Source organism: Talpa occidentalis, unplaced genomic scaffold (genome assembly GCF_014898055.3).
Source record: "Talpa occidentalis isolate TD23 unplaced genomic scaffold, MPIMG_talOcc4v2.1 talOcc4.8, whole genome shotgun sequence".
Lineage (NCBI taxonomy): Eukaryota > Metazoa > Chordata > Mammalia > Eulipotyphla > Talpidae > Talpa > Talpa occidentalis.
Window position 1 is genome coordinate 7546580 of NW_023605194.1, and position 19373 is coordinate 7565952.

Consider the following 19373-nt stretch of genomic DNA (forward strand, 5'->3'; position numbering starts at 1 on the left):
ACATGGGGAGATGGAAAGGATTGTCAGCCGATCCAGGAAGGCTGCGTGGCAGAGGTAGCCTTTGGAAATGGAATGAATTTGAACAAGCAGCGACAGGGATGGGCAGAGGACCCTGGCAGGTTTGCTGGATGGAAATGTGGCTGGGTCTCAGGGATTCTTGTTCATTGGGTTTGGTGTGATAACAGCCTAGTCATTACATAACAAAGACTTTATCGCTTGGAAGTCCATACTGAAGCATTCGTAGGAGCAATGATACACCTGAGAATTGCCTTAAAATACTTGGGAAAAGCCTCCTCACCTGGGTGTGGGAGGCACTTGATAAAAGGAGGCTGGCAGATTGTTAGCAGTTAAAGCTGAGCTGTGAGTACCTGAAGGTTCATCCCACTCATCAGCATTTGTTTATGTTTGAAATTTTCCACCAGAAAGTTGTTAAGAAGCTGGGTTACATTATTTTTGCTATAGATTAGATATCACTAAAAAAGTTGAGCTGTGAAATACATTCTGGAATGTTTGTTTTTAACTAGCCTCTAAGGCAAGAAAAGTTACTATAAATATTAAGAACTTGGCTTTGTCTTTCAGATACAGTGCAGTCAGCTTGAGAAGGAAATCCAGGCTGCCACAGAAGAAACAGAGCTCTTCTACAACAGAGGGGTGTAGGGGGGTTCAGGGGAGTTCATTCAGCTCCCGCTTGAAAACCTTCCTCTCCTCAAGGCTTTTTTTTGAGAACTCCGCCAGGTCTCCTAGAAACCCCAGAGGTACCTGCAGTTCCACCTCCCAGATGGTGTCAAGGCTGGTGGGATCTGGAGGAAAGCAGAAATGAAGCTATCTAGTCTGGCCCATGCATGGGGGCAGCTGACTCAGCAGCAGTTGTCCAGGGCCTCTGAAGGGTACTGAGAGGTTACTATTAAACTTGTGTAAAGTGGAACATTTGAAAAATTAAAGGAGGGTGCTCAGGACACAGGCATCAAATAGATGGCCCATCTCAAGATAAACAGGAACCTCTGGTGGCCTCTAGCCGCAAAGCCAACCTCCCTTGCTACCCAGCTTATTCCTCTCCTGAGCAACTACTTAAACTCTTTGCTCCAGGCCATCCAGCTCCTCTGTGTCACTGGAAGCCACCGCCATGAAATCCCAGGCTGCCTGCCAGCAGTGGCGCCTTCCTCCGCCCACACCCACCCTTCCCTCCTCCAGGGAGGTCGAAGGTGCCCTGGACTTGGCCCATCCCTTCCTATTTCCTCGGCCTGGCTCTGTTGGATCTCCAGACTCCAGCCACCCCTCTCCTGTCGCGTTGAAACTGCTTGATTGATGAAAAAGCAGCCCCCTCCCTTTGTAGGCAGCCTGTCAGAGAATTGTCTGCCCTGCAGTGTCCACCCCAGGATTGTTCTCACCTGTGCCCTGCCACTCACTGGGCTGCCACTGCTGGCTGCTTAGACACCCTTTGGGCCTGCCCCGCCCTGAGCGACAGGCCCACATCCCCCTGCTGCCTGCTCTTTGCCACTTAGATGAAGCCATCTCTACCTCCCAATCTCCGGAAATGGCTCTGGCCAAGCCGGCCACCCTTTCTTAAGCCCCTCCGCAGCCCTAGACCAGTGGTGTGAGGGTTTCAAGCTCACCCTTCTAGGGCCCACTACTCCCCAAGCTTAGTCCAACAGTGCCCCCTGCTGGCATCACTCATTTCTCTCAGGTCTAGCTCCCTCCCAGCCATGCTCCCATCAGCTCTTTAATATCGCATCTGTTCCAAATGGCTTCCCAGGGCGTGGGGATCAAATCCACATTCCTTGCCATGGCAGGCAGGAGCCTTTTATTACACACATCGCTTGCCACTCTTTCCTCATTCTGGACCAACATCCAGTTCCTCAAATGAGCAGTGGTCACTCCAGGCCTTCACACTAGCTATTCCCTCTCTGGGATACTTCCTGCTTAAGCTTCCTGTGTGACTCCAGTCACTCCCTCCAGGAAGCTTCCAGGATTCACAGTCCTGACTCAGGTGCCCCTTCTGTCTGCTCCCACAGCACTTGCCTCACCACAATGGCTTGTTTGCTGCCCCCTAAGCCATGCATCACGGAAGTCCCAGGATACAACACGCCTCGCCTGGCGAGGTCCCGAGCACCTGTGGACTGGAGGATGCTTCCAACATACCCTGCCCCAAATCATCAGACTATCAGGGCCTTTCAGTTTTCACTAGGCAAGAATGATGGTTACTTCCAAACATGGTGAAAGGGGTCTCATAATAGCCAAGCACAAACTCAGTGGAAATGGTCTGCCAGCTGGCTCAGTATAGCCTCAGGCTTATGCTAAACAAAATTAAAATTTGCAAAGACTGGGGGGAGGTTTAGCCTCTGATAGGTGACAGTAGAAGTGTGAGGCATCTTTTTGAAGGAGATACCTAAGGATATGGGGACAGGTAGGGCAGTGGGGGGAAGGATCCTGAACCCCACCCTTTCACTTGCAAATAGGTCTTTTTTCTTACCCATGTAACTGCATGTTTGCAGTTCACAAAAACGGTTTTTTCTTTTGTTTAGAGTGGGGAGAATTACTTCATCTCCCTAAAACTTTGTTGCGTATCAAAATATTTCCACTTTATTTCTGCATTATAAGTTTGTAATCTTAACAACTTTGATCATTAGCTAATACAATACAAAAGAGGGGGGAAAAGATGTTAGTATTCATTTTCATAAAGTGCAGATTTAATCATTTGCCTCAGGAAAACAACCTCATTTCAGATCCTTCCCTAACCCAAGGAGGGAACAAGGCCCTTTTTTATTTTTACTTAACCCATGTCTAACACCAAGAATAAACAATCGGAGTCCAATAAAGACAAGTTATTTGCAGACATTTTTCTGGGTAAGGAAGTGCAACAGAGCTAGTGAAAACTAACCTCATAATCAATATGAATATATAAGCCCAAATCACAAATACATAATTTAGACTCCCGTGCTGCTTTTCTAAGTTTTAGGTTCTCCAGTTTTTAAGAAGGTAGATAGCTAAACAAGATCATATGTGGCCAAATTACTTTTACTGAAGTTGTTTGAAGACACTGGTTTAGCCCTTGCAGGAAGTTAATGATTCCATTCCCTTACTAATTTAAAAAAGCTGCTGTTTGTCATTAAGCCCATTATATTCCAGTTATTTATTTTATTCCACCATACAAGGATTGCATCTTTCCAAAAGAATATTGCTAGCAACAGGGTAAACTGAAGTACTTATGGCTTAAATTTGCCAAGTGCTTATCTCTGTCGGTATAAATATGATTAAAGTTGTCTACTTGAGTATAAAATCTGTGCAAAACCTCCGTACTATAGGCAAAATGTTCAAAGGCCAAGAAAAAAAATTTCTTTTACAAGAAAGTGCAACTGCAGGGTCTTTTGAATGATCTTCTAGACAGTTCTGCAGAAAACTTAGTAGTTTGGCTCAGAAGGTAGAGTTTCCTCATGAGGAATTTGAGTTCTTCCTAGAAGAATACAAAGCAAAATTTCAGGCAGCTTTCTGAAAATAAACCATTAGGTTTGTGGCTATACAAAGACAAACTAGAACTTAGAATAATGAAGGCATCTGAATTTTCTGGGATTGCACAGAACTTTCTCACTGCAGGACATTGGGCCATGTTGTGCTCTCACGTCTAGGTGTTACATCACGTGGTCCTGACCAAGGCAGGCAACTAACCAGACGGGAGAAAGTGTTTTCACGTTTCAGTGCTTTTTTTTAGGTCAAATCTCAATACTTTCAAATAAATCATTAAAAATAGACCATTTTCTCTGTTATTTTCAGCATTTTACATAGTTAGTGGGTAATCATGGTGAGCACTGTCGGTCACCAGTGCCTCGTTCGGTCCCCATCAGAGCTTCAGCATTTGTTCAGCTGCTGCCAGGTGGTAAAGGAAGTTCTCTGTGGCTGGCGGGAATCGTCTCTGCTTTAGGGCCTCCAAATTGAGTACCAGCTTTTCTCCCTCACCAGAAGCTTCTGAAAATGGTGCCAGGTTGGTGAAGATTTCTTTTGTTTTTAGGGAAATATCCTTTAATAGAACAGGAAAATATACAATGTGTTAGTATCAACAAATCTGAATGACTGCACTAGGATGGAATTCTGCTTATTTTTTAAAGTTTATCAGTGACTTTGTTCATAAATTAAGAAATATGAAAAAACTGAATTTAGCAAAGTCACCATCACAAGTAGTTGTTTTTGGCCACTTCAGTCATTTCCAAGCATCCAGTTCAGTAGCATTAAGTACATTCGCATGCTGTGCCGCTGTCACCATGATCCATCTCCAGGGCCCAGTGGCCTATCTCACTGCAAGTGACCAGTCTGGCATCAGCCCTGAGCATGGAGTCTAGGGGCTGGGGGCCACGGCAGCCCCTACGGCTACTATGCCCCAGGGCCTTCTGCACACCCTCATCTGAGTGCCTGCCACCAGCCTCCCCTGGTCACTTCCCAGTCACTTCTGCCCATATGTACCCAGAGTTCAAGCTGCTCTGTGGCTCAGCACCAGCAGCACTGGGTCAGGATGCAGAAGTAGGAGGACCAGGCGTTACCTGTATCACTTGGCTGTCGGACTTCTCTGGGTCTTCTGCAGACTGAACGATTAACTGGCCGATTTCTTTGTGTAGCTTGCCCATGGTCATGGTCTCTGGTAAAGGAGTTGTGTGAATATTTAGAAGTTTACATAATGAAAAAGCATTATGCCATCTGATTTGAAAACTTGAAAAATCATACAGACGAGGGCATTTTCAGAAAGCAACCAATACCCTTCCCCCCACATTGCCATTTTATTGTGAAAGAAAAATATAGGACAAAACAGGCCAGGAGGTAAGGAATACTCAGCCTTCCTATCCAAAATATATACTTCATATCCAAAATAAAAATATACCAATACTAAAAACCAAGTTTCTCCTTTACATGCACTTGGTAAGAATTTTTATTTTTCTTTCTGGACAAAACCTAGCAAAGATTTAGGACTCGAGTGATTTGTGATTTTAAACTAAGCCTGACTTTCCTAGCCAGGTCTTTACTGTTAAGAATTTAAGTTTATCGGGGCCTCCCTGGTGGCCTAGGGGTTAAGACTCAGCGCTATCGTTGAAAGGGCCTGAGTTCGATCCCAGCTCAGAGAGTTAACCCACATATGGCATATGGTGCAGCAGACCTCTCCTGTCTCATCCGCTACTCCCCTTACGCCCCGCACCTCTGACCTACACCCCAGTTCTTCTATGCAAAAATAAAAAAAATAAAAAAAAAAAGAATTCAAGTTTATCTTTCCAGCAGGGATACTGTGAAAGCAGTACTTCCTGTCAGCTCAGCTCTGCAGGGTCAGCTGTGCACAAGGGCCCCCTCAGAAGGAGCAAAGGAAATCACGTGTGTCACATGGATTGTATACCTGGCTTTTTTCTGTGACCAGGACATTAACAGCAGTATCACTGCGAGGGACAAAACCCATTTGAAATGAGGAGCCCATTTTACAGACTCAGCAGCAGATGCAGCAGAGGGACAGCCCCCCCTTTCTAGTGCCAGCACTTCATCAATTTAAGGGCACCAGTGGCTGGTCTACCACACTTTTGCTTTACCAAAGGCAGGATCTCCGAAAGGTCTGGTACTGTTTTGAATTTTTTGTCAGGAGCATGTATTATATTTGTAATTTTAAAACAATGAAAAGGAAACTAGTTCTGGTTCTTTTAATTTGAAGGTGTTAGGTAAACCTCACGTGATCAGAAGAAACCAGCTAACAAAGTCTCTGTTAACCAGCATCCAGCTGCTTCCAATTTTAGGAGAAAGAACACAGAAGATGCTGTCGGTAGCTCCCGCCACAGCCAGCACCTGGTAGTGTCTTGGGCTCACCCACATTTAACCCACTCATTTCCCTTCATACAGCTGTAACTTAGGACAACTTAAAGTGCTGGGATGACATTAGAACACCCTCTTCTGATCTTTAGCCCAATACTTTTATCCTCTTGTGCTCACCAAGATATCCTTCAAAAAGACTGTTCCCAGGGAGTCGCACCCAACCCGTGTAGTGATAAATGGCTACACACTCTGGCACTCCTTCCTTCAAGGTGGGGGAGCCTACTTACTCCCCCTTAAATGTGGCCTGGACTTAATGGAGGAAGTAGTGGTGTGTAATGGAGGAAGTAGTGGTGTGTGACTTCTAAGGCTAGTCATAAAAGGGACTGTGGTCCCTCTCTGTAGTGAGAAATATTTGGTATAAGCCGCTATGTTTAGAAGTGATGTGTTAGGCAGCAATAGACATCTTTTTTAATCAGGAAAATGGAGACAAGATGACTGGGGGGCCTCCTTGGTGGCACAAGGGGTAAAGCACAGCACTGTGAAGCTGTCCACAGCCACTGCAGCACGAATTCGATCCCCGGCCAGCCACAGGGAGCTACCCACAGGGCGCAGCAGACCTCTCCTGACTCACCCACTGCTCCCTCAGCAGAGTATTTCACAGTCTGCCTATTCTGTTCCCCACTCTGTCTCCAGTGAATCCCTTCACCCCCTGCAGTTCTTGTATGCATCAATAAATAAATTAAAAAAAAAAAGATGATTGGGCCATTCGCCTTATTAACATCACTGTGGAGTCCCATACTGGGCCGCATCACGAACACGGCTCGGTCTGTGAGATGCTATGTCCTCAACCTAGGAAACTCCCTCAGCTTTAGCACAGCAGGTTAAGCCCACCTGCAAATGTTGGTTGTAGAGAATCAGCCTAAAAGTGCAATTGCTTAGCTTATATCTGGCATCAAGAACAGGAAGGGACAGAGGACCAACCTTTCGCACGTGGGGCGATGGTAATCTCGCTCTCTGCCAGGTTCACAAACACGTCATAGAGGTCCGACCTATTGACCACCTCCGGGTCCACAAATCCAGCGATGTAACCTGCATCACAAAGAGGACTCATGCTGCTGGAGCAGGAAGGCGCCCCCTGAGCATGTGCCGAGAGAAGTGACTAAAAGCCCCTCTCCAGCTGTGGCTCTTCACTGCCTTCTGTCCCCAGGCCCATGGGCTGCACCTGTGGCATTTACGAAGACCACACTATTGTCATTGCCTGAAGAAACCCACACAACTCAAAGTATGCCAAACCAGCTCTCAGTGCCGAGGAGGGAGGCTGAAATCAAACATGTGCTTAGAGCCCTGTTGTGGGGGTCAGGACAGACTGGGGCATCCAGGGGTGCGCCTTTTGTTTTAACTTGCATAAATATTACCTATTGTTTTACGTAAAAAATTTTTCATAATGTGAAAAAAGCCATGACTGCAGCCTCTACCATCTAGAAGCCCCTAGCATCTTTCATTTTATGAAAGGACCCTTTAAGACTGTGACAGTATAAAGGGCATAATAGGGCCTCCCTAGTAGCACAGGGTTTAAAGACAGCGCTATCAAGCTATCATCAGCCACTGCAGTATGAGTTCGATCCCTGGCCAGGGAGGTGACCCGCATGGCGCAGCAGACCTCTCCTGTCTCGCCTGCTGCTCCCCTAAGCAGTGGATTTCAGTGGATCTGCCTGTTCTGCTCCCTGCTCTGTCTCGTGAGTCCTCTCACCCCCCAGCACCTCTGGCCTACACCCCAGCTCTTGTATGCATAAATAAATCTTTGAGGACCTTCCCCGTGGCGCAGCAGTTGAGCACTGGGTTGCGAAGCTGCCTCTGCAGCGCCAGTTCAATCCCCGGCTGCCGGCGAGGGTCCCACAAGGCGCACAGACCTCCCCTGCCACACCGGTTGCTCCCCTCAGCAGTGCATTTTGTCAGTCTTCTTGTTCTGTTCCCCACTCTGGCTCTGGTGAATTCTCTCACCCTCCCGTGCTTCTGACTGTACCCAGTACTTGTACAAATAAATAAATAAATAAATATATAAATCTTTTAAATAAATAAATAAATAAATCTTTGAAAAAATAAATAAATCTTTTGGGGGAAAAAAAGAAAAAACAAACTCAAGGACACCCTGTGTAAAGGCCCTCCCTGCACCGGGTCTACCTGTGCACGTCTGCAGGGCATCCAGCTCGTCGTTGCTGAGGTGCACGTAGGAGTGGAGGATGGTCCAGTCCTGTCGGTGCCACACCAGGGCGGGCAGCGTCCTGGGGAGCCAAGGCAAGAACTCGGGTGACTGCTGGGTGCACCGCAGACCCTCAGCCCACCCGCTTCCCTCTCCCCCATCCCCTGGAAGAAAAGAGGCAGAGTCCCAGAGCTCTCGGAGGCAGAGGAGGGCCAACCTCCAAACATGCCAGACCCTCCAGGCTTCACATTAATATTCTAAACTGTTTTTTGGGTCAGGTCAGCTACAGAAAATTCGAGGTGGTGTTTCAAAAGATCCCAAGGTAGCAAGGAGTGTTTGTTCCAAACCCTCCCTCCCTCCCTCCCTCTGCAGAGAAATCCTTTGAAGTTTTTTGTTAATATTTAAAATTCCAGTCCAACTTACAAACCATTGTTTGTTTTTATGCAAAACAGTTTTCCTTAAAACGCGCACACACACACACACACACACACACACACACACACACACACACACACGACCTCTGCACAGCCACTATGAGAAGATATGCCGAACTGATCTGTGGCTTTGTGAACCCCTGGAATCCTGCTACCTATCTGAAGCTATATACGCCAGTTTCAGAAGCATAAATGCAAAGGAAGCATAAATGTGGAGTCGGAGGGAGTAGGGTAAAAATTCTGGCCTCCTCACTGAAGATCTGAGGCCATCCTGACCAGCAGTGCTCATTTTAAGGTGCAGGCTCTGAGCGGGCAGGGCACATCCCTGACAAGCACTTTATAGACATGATTTCCAAGCTCGGGCGGCAGATAGTATCTGTTACAGATCAAGAAACTGAGGCTCAGAGACATCCAGAATCATCTCTACAGTCATGGAGCAAAGAGGCTCCCTCCCAAGATTTTAACTGGTGCCTCTGACAACCAAGCCCTGACCCTTCCATTCTCTAGCCATTAGCCTCTCTGAGTGCAATTTTCTCTTCCGTAAAACAGGGTAATAACACTTCCTATCAGGGTGTCATCATGGGAAAATGTAATCATTTAAGATGATTTATACAATTCTTGGCTTACAGAAATGGAACAAATGCTAGCCCCTCCCACCTCACTTTTACAAAAGAATCTAAGAACAAGGTAGATTTGGCAAAGGAAAAAAAAAACCCAGAGACATTGATTTTTAGTAAGAGAGAGCCTGTGGTCAAATTGAACAGAAGGAACAATGAACCCAAGATGGGGGTAAAGATACTGTGACTCCAGGGTCAGGGCCTGTCATTGCACCCAAGGATTTACTGAAACACAGACACATTTCTCACCCCCAGATACCCTGTCCGGGGTTGCCGGGATGTGACCATGGCAGGCAAGCAGCTGGGCTACGAGCTTAAGTAGTACTTTCTGGCAAGGAAAAGTTGGCCTACTTCCTGCTCAAAAATATCTGTATTTCTAAATTTAAAGAAAAATCTGTCCACATTTAGTAACCTTGGACTACTAAATGTAAATCAAAACACCGGACCAAAATGGGATCTCACCCCCAGGCTCCACATTCCACTTATACCAGAGGGGTGCCCTGCAACATCGAGCCTCCCCTCCCCCGCCCCGGCTGCTGACAAAGTTCAGTTTTCAATGATTAGAGATCGCACCTTGTAAACTCCTGGACAGCTTCTATTTTGGGGTGATAGACCACAATTCTTTTCTTCAACATCAGTGCTGTATGTAAGATAACAGTTTCCATTCCAAACTGAGCTACAATGTCTTAAAACAAAAGAAATGATAATGTTACTGCATTAAATGTGAAAAGAGGAAATGCATTTTTCAATCACAAAAAATGTTTTTCATGTGAATGCAAAATTATTTACTTCAGAGAACAAATAGGCTTACGTCAATGTTGTTAGCACAGAAGCAACTTAGTTGCTGGGTGGGTGGGCCTGCAAATCCATGTATCTGCCCCCACAGGTGCCATTCAGCTGCCCATGCCTTTAGCCCAAAGGACTGGGCTGCACACATGGATGAAGCCAGACTCACAAGAGAGGAATAAATGACCTGAAGGGGGACCAGCACCTCTCGGTGTCATGAAGATTTCTCAAGTCCTTTTCCGGCAGCTTGACAAACACCTAACCCTTCAAGAGGGCTGCTTAGAAACCACAGTCCAGTGGGGTCATGAGTGAAGACAGGCAGGCACCAGGAGGCCAAGAACGGAGGTCAGCGTCGCCCCAGTTCCCCTCTCCTCCCTTTTAAGGGCCCTGAGGTCTGTGGCTCAGCCACGGGCTGTCTCTGCCATCCTGGACCTTCCAGTCAGGAAAGAAAAGTGTGTGTGTGTGTGTGCATGTGTGTGTGAGTGAGAGAGACAGATAGACAGACAGACAGACAGAGACAGAGAGAGAGACAGATTGTGTGTGGAGTGGAGGGGTTGTTGAATGAGGAAATTAGGAACAATGGCTCAGGGGCTTGAGCTTGACCAAGGGAAGAAGTAACTGCTAAGATCTACAGAAAGAAACACTGTGGGAGTCAGTAGACCTCGAGCCACCACATCACCTCACTGGTAAAAGAACATTTCCACATAAAAGCAGAATCATATGGGAAAAAACAGCACAAAAATCTGCTTTCCTGGGGCACAAGTTGAACCAGATAAGGGAATGTAGTAGCTGAATTACCTCCTGTATGGGAAAGAAACACAACGGAGGTGGAAATAATGACAAGACATGGAACATCAGAGTCACTGAGACACTACCCTGGGTTGGGGAGTTTGTGGTTGAATGGAATCCCCTGGGATGGATTTTTGCTGCTTCTGTTTCACATTATTGTTATGGTTATTATTTTTTACCTTTGATGGAGCCTGCCAGGTATGCCTTTCGGGCATCAAAATCCTTGCTGAGGAAAGAGCCGTTTTCCTCACTCTGGCATATCCCCTTTGTGAGAACAGCAATATAACTCTCCATCATCTTAACTGGGCTCCCATGTTTCAGGTACATTCTGTAAGGAAGGTCAAAAAGCAACCCTGCTTTTATTTTGCATGAACCACGCAAAGAGATGCACCAAGGTTAGGCACGGGTACTTTGTAAAGCATCTATGCCAACTTGCTAACTCGCCCCAGAATGCCTGAAATCTTTTCTTGACATGATTATCTCTACAGTTTAACTTGAAAATGTGTTTTTAAAAAAAATAACACTTGAGAGGACTTCAGAGATTCTCTGACGTCAGCGCTCTCCTTACGACTGGGGAAGCCTGTGGTGCTGGCTGGGCAAGGGAATGAACTGCAGACTTTCTGAAGCCTCATCATTCTGAAGAGTACAGTATACTTAGCTCTTTTTATTCTTACATTCACAACTGGTGCTCTTAGTCATAACAATTCTGCTTTCTTGCTAGGATTTCCTTTGACAAAAAAGGAGTTTATGCATTGTTCACAGAGAAGACAGTAATTAGTTGTAGAACCTATATTTATTATCAGAGTTCCCAGAGGTGGCTATATTTAGATAACTAGGAAATCAAACTCCCTTAGTTCTTCATGATACTTGCATACTAGCTACATTCATCATCAAGTTAAAACTTCCAGAAAATGCTGACAGGCAACTGGCAGCATTTACAGCTCACATGGGTTATCAGTCCCTTCCCCTGCGAGTGCTTCCTGTGTGTAACTAAATCTAAATTTTGCTTGAGAAGCACAACTGGACCTACTTAGCTGACGGGCTAGGAAATTGGGACTAATAAAAATAAATTGCTTGAAAATTATATTTATTGTAGAGTGGGGAAAAAAACCAAGTGTTTTAGCAGCTTACCAAATGTCAATCATTAGTGCTTTTAAGTTATTTCAATGCACAAATTGAGAAAAAAAAAAATGTAGGGAACAATGAACGTGGTAAGCTATGAGCTATACATATTTATATATGCATTTCATATACATATATAAATAAAAACAGGCAGAGCCATGAACTCATATGTGTTTATATACTGAGAAAACATCTCCAACAGAATATAAAGAAAACAGGCCCAGGAGCTGCCTCAGGGAGGGTTAGCCGAGCTGGAGGATGGGGAAGAAGGGACTTAATTTTCACTAGTTACTCACCCCACCCTTCTGCAGTTTGTATATTTTTATTATGGGCTTACATTATCACTACCAACAAAAATTGAAAACCCCATTAAAAATAAAATAGAAGGGGCCTCCCCGGTGGCACAGCGGTTGAGTGCTGGGTTGCGAAGCTGCCGGCAGCCTCTGCAGCACCGGTTCGATCCCCAGCTGCTCCCCGGCCACGGAAGGAGGGTCCCACATGGCGCGCAGACCTCTCCTGCCACCCGCTGCTCCCCTCAGCTGTGTACTTCGGTCCTTCTGCCTGCTCTGCTCCCCGCTCTGGCTCCGGTGAATTCTCTCACCCTCCCGCACTTCTGACTGTACCCAGTGCTTGTATAAATAAATAAAAAATAAACCTTTTAAAAAAAATTTATTCAAATGTCCCTGATTCTGAGAATGGTCCTCAACTTTTAAAAATAAATAAATAAATAAATAAACAAACAAACAAATAAATAAAAATAGAGGGCCTCTGGTGGTGCAAGGGGTTAAGCACTGCACTATGAAGCAATCTGCCGCCTCTGCAGCATGAGTTCGATCCCCAGCAGGCCAGGAAGCTGACCCACATGGCGAGCAGACCTCTCCTGACTTGCCTGCTACTCCCCTCAGCAGTGTACTTCGGTTGGTCTGCCTGTTCTGCTCCCCACTCTGTCTCTGGTGAATCCTCTCACCCCCCATGCCCACATCTGGCCTGTACCCCAGCTCTTGTATGCATAAATAAATAAATCTTTAAAAAAATAAAATAGAAACAATACAAGGTAGTGGAGAAACCTAAGGAGAGTGCGGGATTAAGGTGGCATGTGACAGCTCTGGAGTGCCCCAAGTCACCCCCTAGAAAAATCACACAGGGCAGCTCAGAGGACTGATTCCAACCAACACCCACACCCGGCCTGGACCACTGACTCCAAGTGCGCATGAAACCCTGCTTCTCTGCCAGGGCCACTGGCTGCAGGGGAGCTGACACTGGAAACAGACTCCTCTCCCATGACTGCCACGGCCACTGTGCACAGCATGCTGGGAGGGCATGCCTGCTTGCTTCTCCCACCAGCAAGGAAGGGTATGCCTCCACTTGAGGATGGGACCCTCCTCTTCCTCATCAAAGTGTTTGGTCTATGGGTGTGCATGTAGACACGTGTAGGGGTGTGAGTGTGTGTGCACACATGTGTGCCTGAGCACATGCAAGGCAAGCACAAGAGTGCAATAGGGGCAGAAGGCAGAGGAGTATTGGGCACAGCTGAGTCCTCATTTCTCTCTCACTGCAGCAGAAAAGAATCCACAATGCCCCCAGGCCGATGCACCACAGAGCCGAGACACTGTCTGCCATCCACCTGGGCAGGAAGCAGGCTCTAAAACAACCTTGACTTTGGGGCCACAGAACATTCAGTGAATTCAGAGTCGTAATCTAACCCTAAGTCAATCGAATGACACAGGAGTCCAGTGTTTATTCAAAAACACCTCTGCAGGGCCTCCCTCGTGGTGCAGGTGGCTGAGCACAGCACTGTAAAGCCGTCTGCAGCCTCTGCAGCACGGGTACAAATGCAGCTAGCCGGGGAGAATCCACATGGCGCAGCAGACCTCTCCTGTCTCGCCTGCTGCTCCCCTTAGCAGTGTATTTCGTGGTCTACCTGTTCTGTTCCCCACTCTGCACTGGTGAATCTTCTCACCCTCCCATGCATCTGGCCTGTACCCCGGTTCTTGTATAAATAAATAAATCTTAAAAAAAAAAAAAAAAAACCACCTCTGCAGTGTTTTCAGTTCTGGCTTCTGGACAATCAACCTCCCTTTGTATCAGGCCTATATTCAAGACAACTGTTCTTATTCCTTTCTTTTTTTAAAGATTTATTTATTTTTACACAAGAGCTGGGGTACAGGCCAGAAGTTCAGGAGGGTGAGAGGATTCCCAGAGACAGAGCAGGGAGCAGAACAGGCAGACGACCGAAATACACTGCTGAGGGGAACAGCGGGCTCAACAGGAGAGGTCTGCCATGCCATGTGGGATTCTCTCTGGCTGGCCAGAATCAAACCCGCACTGCAGAGGCTGCAGGACAGCTTCACAGCGCTGTGCACAACCCGCTGCGCCACTGGGGAGGCCCACAACTGTTCATATTCCAAAGGAAGCCGTACACCTGGAAGTTATCTTCTGAGAATGAGAAGTCTACTTATTGCAGCAGGCTTCAAATACAGTAAGCCCTTGCTTTGTTAAAATACAACCTAGGGGCCTCCCCTGGTGGCGCAGCAGTTGAGCGCTGGGCTGCGAGGCTCTGCAGCGCCGGTTCCTTCCCCAGCCGGCTGCCAGCAGGGGTCCCACCAAAAAAATAAATAAATAAATAAATAACAACCTAATTGAAACTCTTAGAGACTGAGAGGGTATTCCTCCACCATGCTGTGCAGGCGTGCACTCAGAGCAGGAAATGAAAACAACTCCCTCTATCCCCGCCCCACCCAAAACTACTTATTGGGCATGAGCCTTAGGGCTGAGAATAAAACATAACACCTAGAATTATAGTTCTATCTACTGACAATGTTAACAAACAAAACCCAACTTAAAACACTGCGAAGAGCCTTGGTTAAAGACAAGCCAACGTCCCTAACACATAAGAAACCTTTCATGAAGTCCACTGGATACACTCACCAGTGCAAGCAAGCAGTCTGCTATATCTTGGGCAAATTTTTTTCAACAGTGGGATGAAACAAATCTACTTGAGACACGATTAACCAACTAATCAGCTTGTCAGTGTTCCAGCTAAGAAAAGTTTTTCCGTGCTTTAACATAACTTGAAATACCCATTAACTTTACCCAAAATGACTCCCACACACAGACCTTGACATATATGAACCAGCCCATTACTTCTGGAAGCACTGAACTTATCCATACAGCTAAGGAAAGCTCTAGATTGGAAGTGAGTAGAAATAACACACCAAAAGTGGCAAATGACTCCAAATACTCAGGAACTACAACAGTTGTGCAAACTGCCTTTTCTCCTCCCCTCTGCCATTTTCCCAAGTAAGAGGAGCAGTTATTGAAAAAGAGGAGAAAGTTCCTCTTTATCAAACAGTCTCTGAAAATAGCCAGTACAGATTACGCTGGGGTAACAGAGGGCTGACTGGACTTCCTTGGTGTAGAAATCTGCTGTTTAACTATTGAGTAAGATCTTCATTTTTGTATATTAGCATTTAATATGGTTTTTATACATACCGACCTACACAATATCCTAGTGAAGGCGGCATATTTCTCTGGGTTAAAATCTTTGGCGGTGAGAACAATAGAAAAATGAGTCACCTGTCCAAAAGAAACAAAAAAGCACACGTTAAAGACACATTCATGGAATCAGTTTTTAATCACTATATTCCAATAAACCTCTTAGACAAGACATACTAACTTTCTAAGGAAAAGATCAAAATGTAACAGTCTTCACTGGCTTCTTTATACTTTATGTATAAACACACACATAAAATACATATATATTTAGATAAATACATATAGATTTAATTTCCTACTGAAAAAAACAAGTTTAAGGGTTAGAAAATTTTTCCAAAGACATGTCAAATATAAAAATGTGTGTTTTTATTTAAAGTCCCCAAACCTAATCAAAACCAGAACTAGGATTGCTATGTCATACCTCCCCATTTAGCAAATTATTTTTCACTAATGAAATAGGATGGAAAAGAACAAAAATATATCTTAATATAATTCATATTGTGAAAATCATTTCATTCCCAAAATAGCCAATTCTCTATATAATCTATATAATCTGTATAGTATTGTTATAAGTGTAAAGGAAAAGACCAAAACAAACCATTAATTTATCTCTATTATTATAAATTCCTGATTATCAAAACTCTATAAAAAGGCCAGCATATAAGAAATACATTTTAAAAATTCTAAGTCTTGTTATTTTTCAAATCTGAAAAAGAGACTTGAGATTGACATTGCTATACTTTGGCAGTAAAGAGGGCAAAACACGGGTAAATCTAGTTTTTATATATATATATATATATATATATATATATATATCTCAAGACTTTCTGGAAGATATATCAAGAACTCTTTGCAAGAACTTATTCTTTAACCAGAGATTTTGACACATTGAAACCTATCTTTTTGCTAATTTACATTTTCTAATTATGAATCTGTTTTGTCTTAAACTTCTACCTCTAAATTACTGCTTTCCTATTATTTCAAATGAATCTCCTTAAATTCAAACTGGTTATTTTGGACATGCTTCATAGATTGGCTGTAAAAATTGCCATGGAAAGGGAGAAGCCCTGACCCAAGTACATGCCAGGAGCTCAGCCATTTCTTCCCAATAGTCTTTTCTCTGAAAAACCTGCTGGTTGTTTGGGATTAGGAAAGTCTACAACGACCACATACTGGTTCTCAACATGGCACATCAGTATGGTTCAGCTCAAATGATACATACAAACTACTGAATACATGAGTTTCCTTAATTATCCCTCTATGCTTAAGGTAGTCTTATTAGCCACAAACAAATGGCTGTTCTCAACTGTGCCAAGGATAATTATATACTTTAAAATGGTGGGGTTTAAAAAAAAAAAAAAAAAAGACTTATTTTTATTTATTTATGCATACAAGAACTGGGGTGTAGGCCAGAGGCGTGGAGGGGGGGTAAAGGGATTCACCAGAGACAGAGTGGGGAGCATAACAGGCAGATGTACTGAAATACGCTGCCGAGGGGAGCAGCAGGCAAGACGGGAGAGGTCTGCTGCGCCATGTGGGTCAGCTCCCTGGCGGGGGATCAAACTCAGGCCGCAGTGGCTGGCCATAGCTTGATAGCTCTGAGACTTAACCCCTGCACCACCAAAGAGGCCCCCTAAAATGGTTTTTAATTATGGAAAAATATTTCCTCCCACTTTTAGTCAATCATGGCTTTGAAACTACTTATACACTTCAACTCCACAGTATAACCTCAAAAAGGCCTCACTCCACCAACAACAGCATTGGTTAAAGGACATCAGTAATATTTATAGACTGAATGAGAGTGAAAAGTAAAAGAGATCATTCCCAATGAGAAGTACCTTTCATATTTTCCAAAGGTGTATTGTGAACGCTAAAGTCTAAAGCTAAGAGTTACTGGAATAACCTTATGTCACTTTAAATAGTTCTGGTTTTCTGATCTTATGCTGTCCTACCTTTTTCAAAACTGAAGAATCTGGAACCTCAACTGTTGTGATATAAAACCATGTTCTTCTGTACTGACCAAAGACGAAGGGATGGAGGAGTTTGTTTTCCTGGGTAAGGCAGCACTTTCTCAGCAGCAGATTCCTTAGAGTAGCTGTCGTGGAAGGGTAACACCATACCCACAGAACTTCTCCATTTGTGTCCTTTTCTACGGTGGAAAGATGGTCACTGTGAGAATGTCAAACAGCGCCAAGGGCATGAATGGATTGGTTACTCAGAAACACTTAGTGGAACTAGTTTTAACACCCCCTTTTACAAATCAACCCAGAGCATGGGAGGCCCCAAATTCCCACCAATGGAGACTGCTCAGATTACTAGCTCTCATGAGGGGGGGTTTAGCTCACCTGTGTAAAAAGCTCTATGATAGGGGGCCTCCCTAGTGGAGCAAGGGGTTGAGACGCAACCTAGGGAGCTGTCCGCATCCTCTGCAGCACAAGTTCGATCCTCCACCAGGGAGCAACCCACATGGCGCAGCAGACCTCTCCTGTCTCACCCGCTGCTCCCCTCAGCAGTGTGTTTCAGTCAGTCTGCCTGTCCTGTTCCCTGCTGTCTCTGGTGAATCCTCTCACCCTCTGTGCCTCTGGCTGTACCCGGTTCTTGTACAAATAAATAAATCTTTTTTAAAAAAGATGCCCAACTACTTAGTTTTGCCTTGAAGCAGATTTAAAATAATGTCAGAAATGCACAGAGAAGGCGGTTCCCTGATAAACGCACTTCTTTGAGGCACTGAAAAATACCCCGCGCACTCCTCGCGTTCAGCCAAACCCAGGCACCCTGAAGTGAGGGTCTCGCTACCCCCAGGACAGCGGCGCGCGGGGAACCCGCAGCCAGCAGCCCCGAGCCCGGGCCCGAGCGGCTCCTCACACACCAGACCCTGAAACGCGAGGCCCCCGAGGGGTCCCCGATGGCCCTGAGCACCCCGAATCCCCCGGAACGAGCGGGGCCCACCCGCGGCCAGGGAGACACCCTCCCCGGGCCGCGCCGCGGCGGTTCTCCAGGCGGGCGTCGGCTCGGGGACGCGCAGGGGGGACCCCAGGCCTGGCCCGCGCCCCCCCCAACGGCGCAGGGCGCCCCCGGGCCCCCGCCCCGCCAGGCGGGACCCCGACACCCGCACAGCCGCGGCGCCGGCCGGGGAGGCGGAGAGGCCCGCGGCCCGGGAGCAGCACCCGGGCCGGAACCGGCCGCCGCCGCCGCCCGCGGTCACGCGACCCAGGCCGCCCGGGGGCCCCGCGCGGCGCCCCGACGCTCGGGGGGACCCCGGCCCGCGGGGCCGCTCAGCCCCCCGCAGCCGCCCGGCGCCGTCTCCCTCCGCGCCCGGCCCCGGGCGGCCCCGGGGGCCCCAGGGAGCCCCGCGCCGGGCCCGGGAGGCTCCGGAGGCCGCGAGGCCCCCCCGCCCCCCGCCCCGGCACCTCCCCCACGGCCGCCGGTCCCGCCGCGCAGGCCGCGCGCCCCGCCAGCCCCACGCGGGCCGGCCGCGCCTCCCCGCCCGGCGGCGGGGCCCAGGCCGAGGGGGAGGCGGCACCGGGGAGCGGGCCAGCGGGGCTCGGCGCCCGCGTCCTCACCGATCAGCCCGACCCCGAGCATCAGCTGAGTGTCCGCGGCCTCCGCCGCAGCAGCCATCTTCCGCCCCGCGGCCGCTCCGCGCGGGCAGGCCCGCCCCGCCCTCAGGCCCCGCCCCCAGCCCCGCCCGCCCCGCGCGCCCCGCCCGCCCCGCGCGCCCCGCGGACCTCGCCCCACTCCCAGGCCCCGCCCCACCGCAGGCCCCTCCACCCGCAGGCCCCGCCCCTCCGCAGGCCCCGCCCCCGCATGCCTCACCCCGCCCTCAGGCCCCACCCGCCCTGCAGGCCTCGCCCCACCCCACTCCGGCTCCGCCCCCACCTCCAGGCCCCGCCCCTGCCCCGCGGACCGGGGCCTGCTGGCCGCTCTGCGTCTGACCCGACGCCCTCGGCGAGACAGGACGGGTCTGCTGCGCCGTGTGGGTAGCTCCCCCCTGGCTGGGGGGCCGTCCCGTGGTGCAGAGGCTGCGGGTAGCTTCCCAGTGCCGTGCTCAACCCCTCGCGCCACCGGGAGGCCCTGAACTGTTCTTTTAAGAAGGAAATACGGACTTGGAGGAGACACAGGGATGCCGGCTCGCAGGAGTCGTCCGTCCGTAATCCA

The 19373-nt window shown here is 47.7% G+C and overlaps 2 protein-coding genes across 3 annotated transcripts in view; one reads left to right on the top strand and one right to left on the bottom strand.

Annotated features, from left to right (window-relative positions):
* The window catches only part of SFXN4 (sideroflexin 4), a 23697-nt gene extending 19727 nt beyond the window's left edge, over positions 1-3970 (top strand). The window contains exon 14 of the mRNA XM_037495635.2: positions 580-3970. Within this exon, the coding sequence (XP_037351532.1) occupies positions 580-657 (78 nt within the window). The 3' untranslated portion in view covers positions 658-3970. The remainder of the gene's footprint in view (positions 1-579) is intronic.
* On the bottom strand, positions 2481-18858 carry DENND10 (DENN domain containing 10). 2 transcript variants are annotated; one of them, XM_037495633.2, is made up of 9 exons: positions 18779-18858; positions 17168-17364; positions 15217-15296; positions 10778-10926; positions 9597-9708; positions 7954-8054; positions 6754-6861; positions 4530-4624; positions 2482-4012 (listed from the first exon to the last, which is right to left on the bottom strand). In XM_037495633.2, the coding sequence occupies exons 1-9, from the start codon at positions 18834-18836 to the stop codon at positions 3836-3838; spliced, it is 1077 nt and encodes a 358-aa protein (XP_037351530.1). In that variant the 5' UTR covers positions 18837-18858; the 3' UTR covers positions 2482-3835. The 2 variants fall into 2 exon arrangements, with proteins under 2 accessions (XP_037351531.1, XP_037351530.1); XM_037495634.2 differs by lacking the exon at positions 17168-17364 and having other exon boundaries at positions 2481-4012; positions 15213-15296; positions 18779-18814.
* Between the last annotated feature and the right edge of the window lie 515 nt (positions 18859-19373).

What these genes read in the sequence shown, in the direction of transcription:
- DENND10 (XM_037495633.2), bottom strand. Translation starts at nt 18,836, where the DNA reads ATGGCTGCTGCGGCGGAGGCCGCGGACACTCAGCTGATGCTCGGGGTC. An exon ending in ATTCTTCAGTTTTGAAAAAG is followed by an intron (nt 15,297 to 17,167) that starts GTAGGACAGCAT and finishes TCTTTTGGACAG; the next exon opens with GTGACTCATTTTTCTATTGT. An exon ending in CCGACAGCCAAGTGATACAG is followed by an intron (nt 4,013 to 4,529) that starts GTAACGCCTGGT and finishes GTTCTATTAAAG; the next exon opens with GATATTTCCCTAAAAACAAA.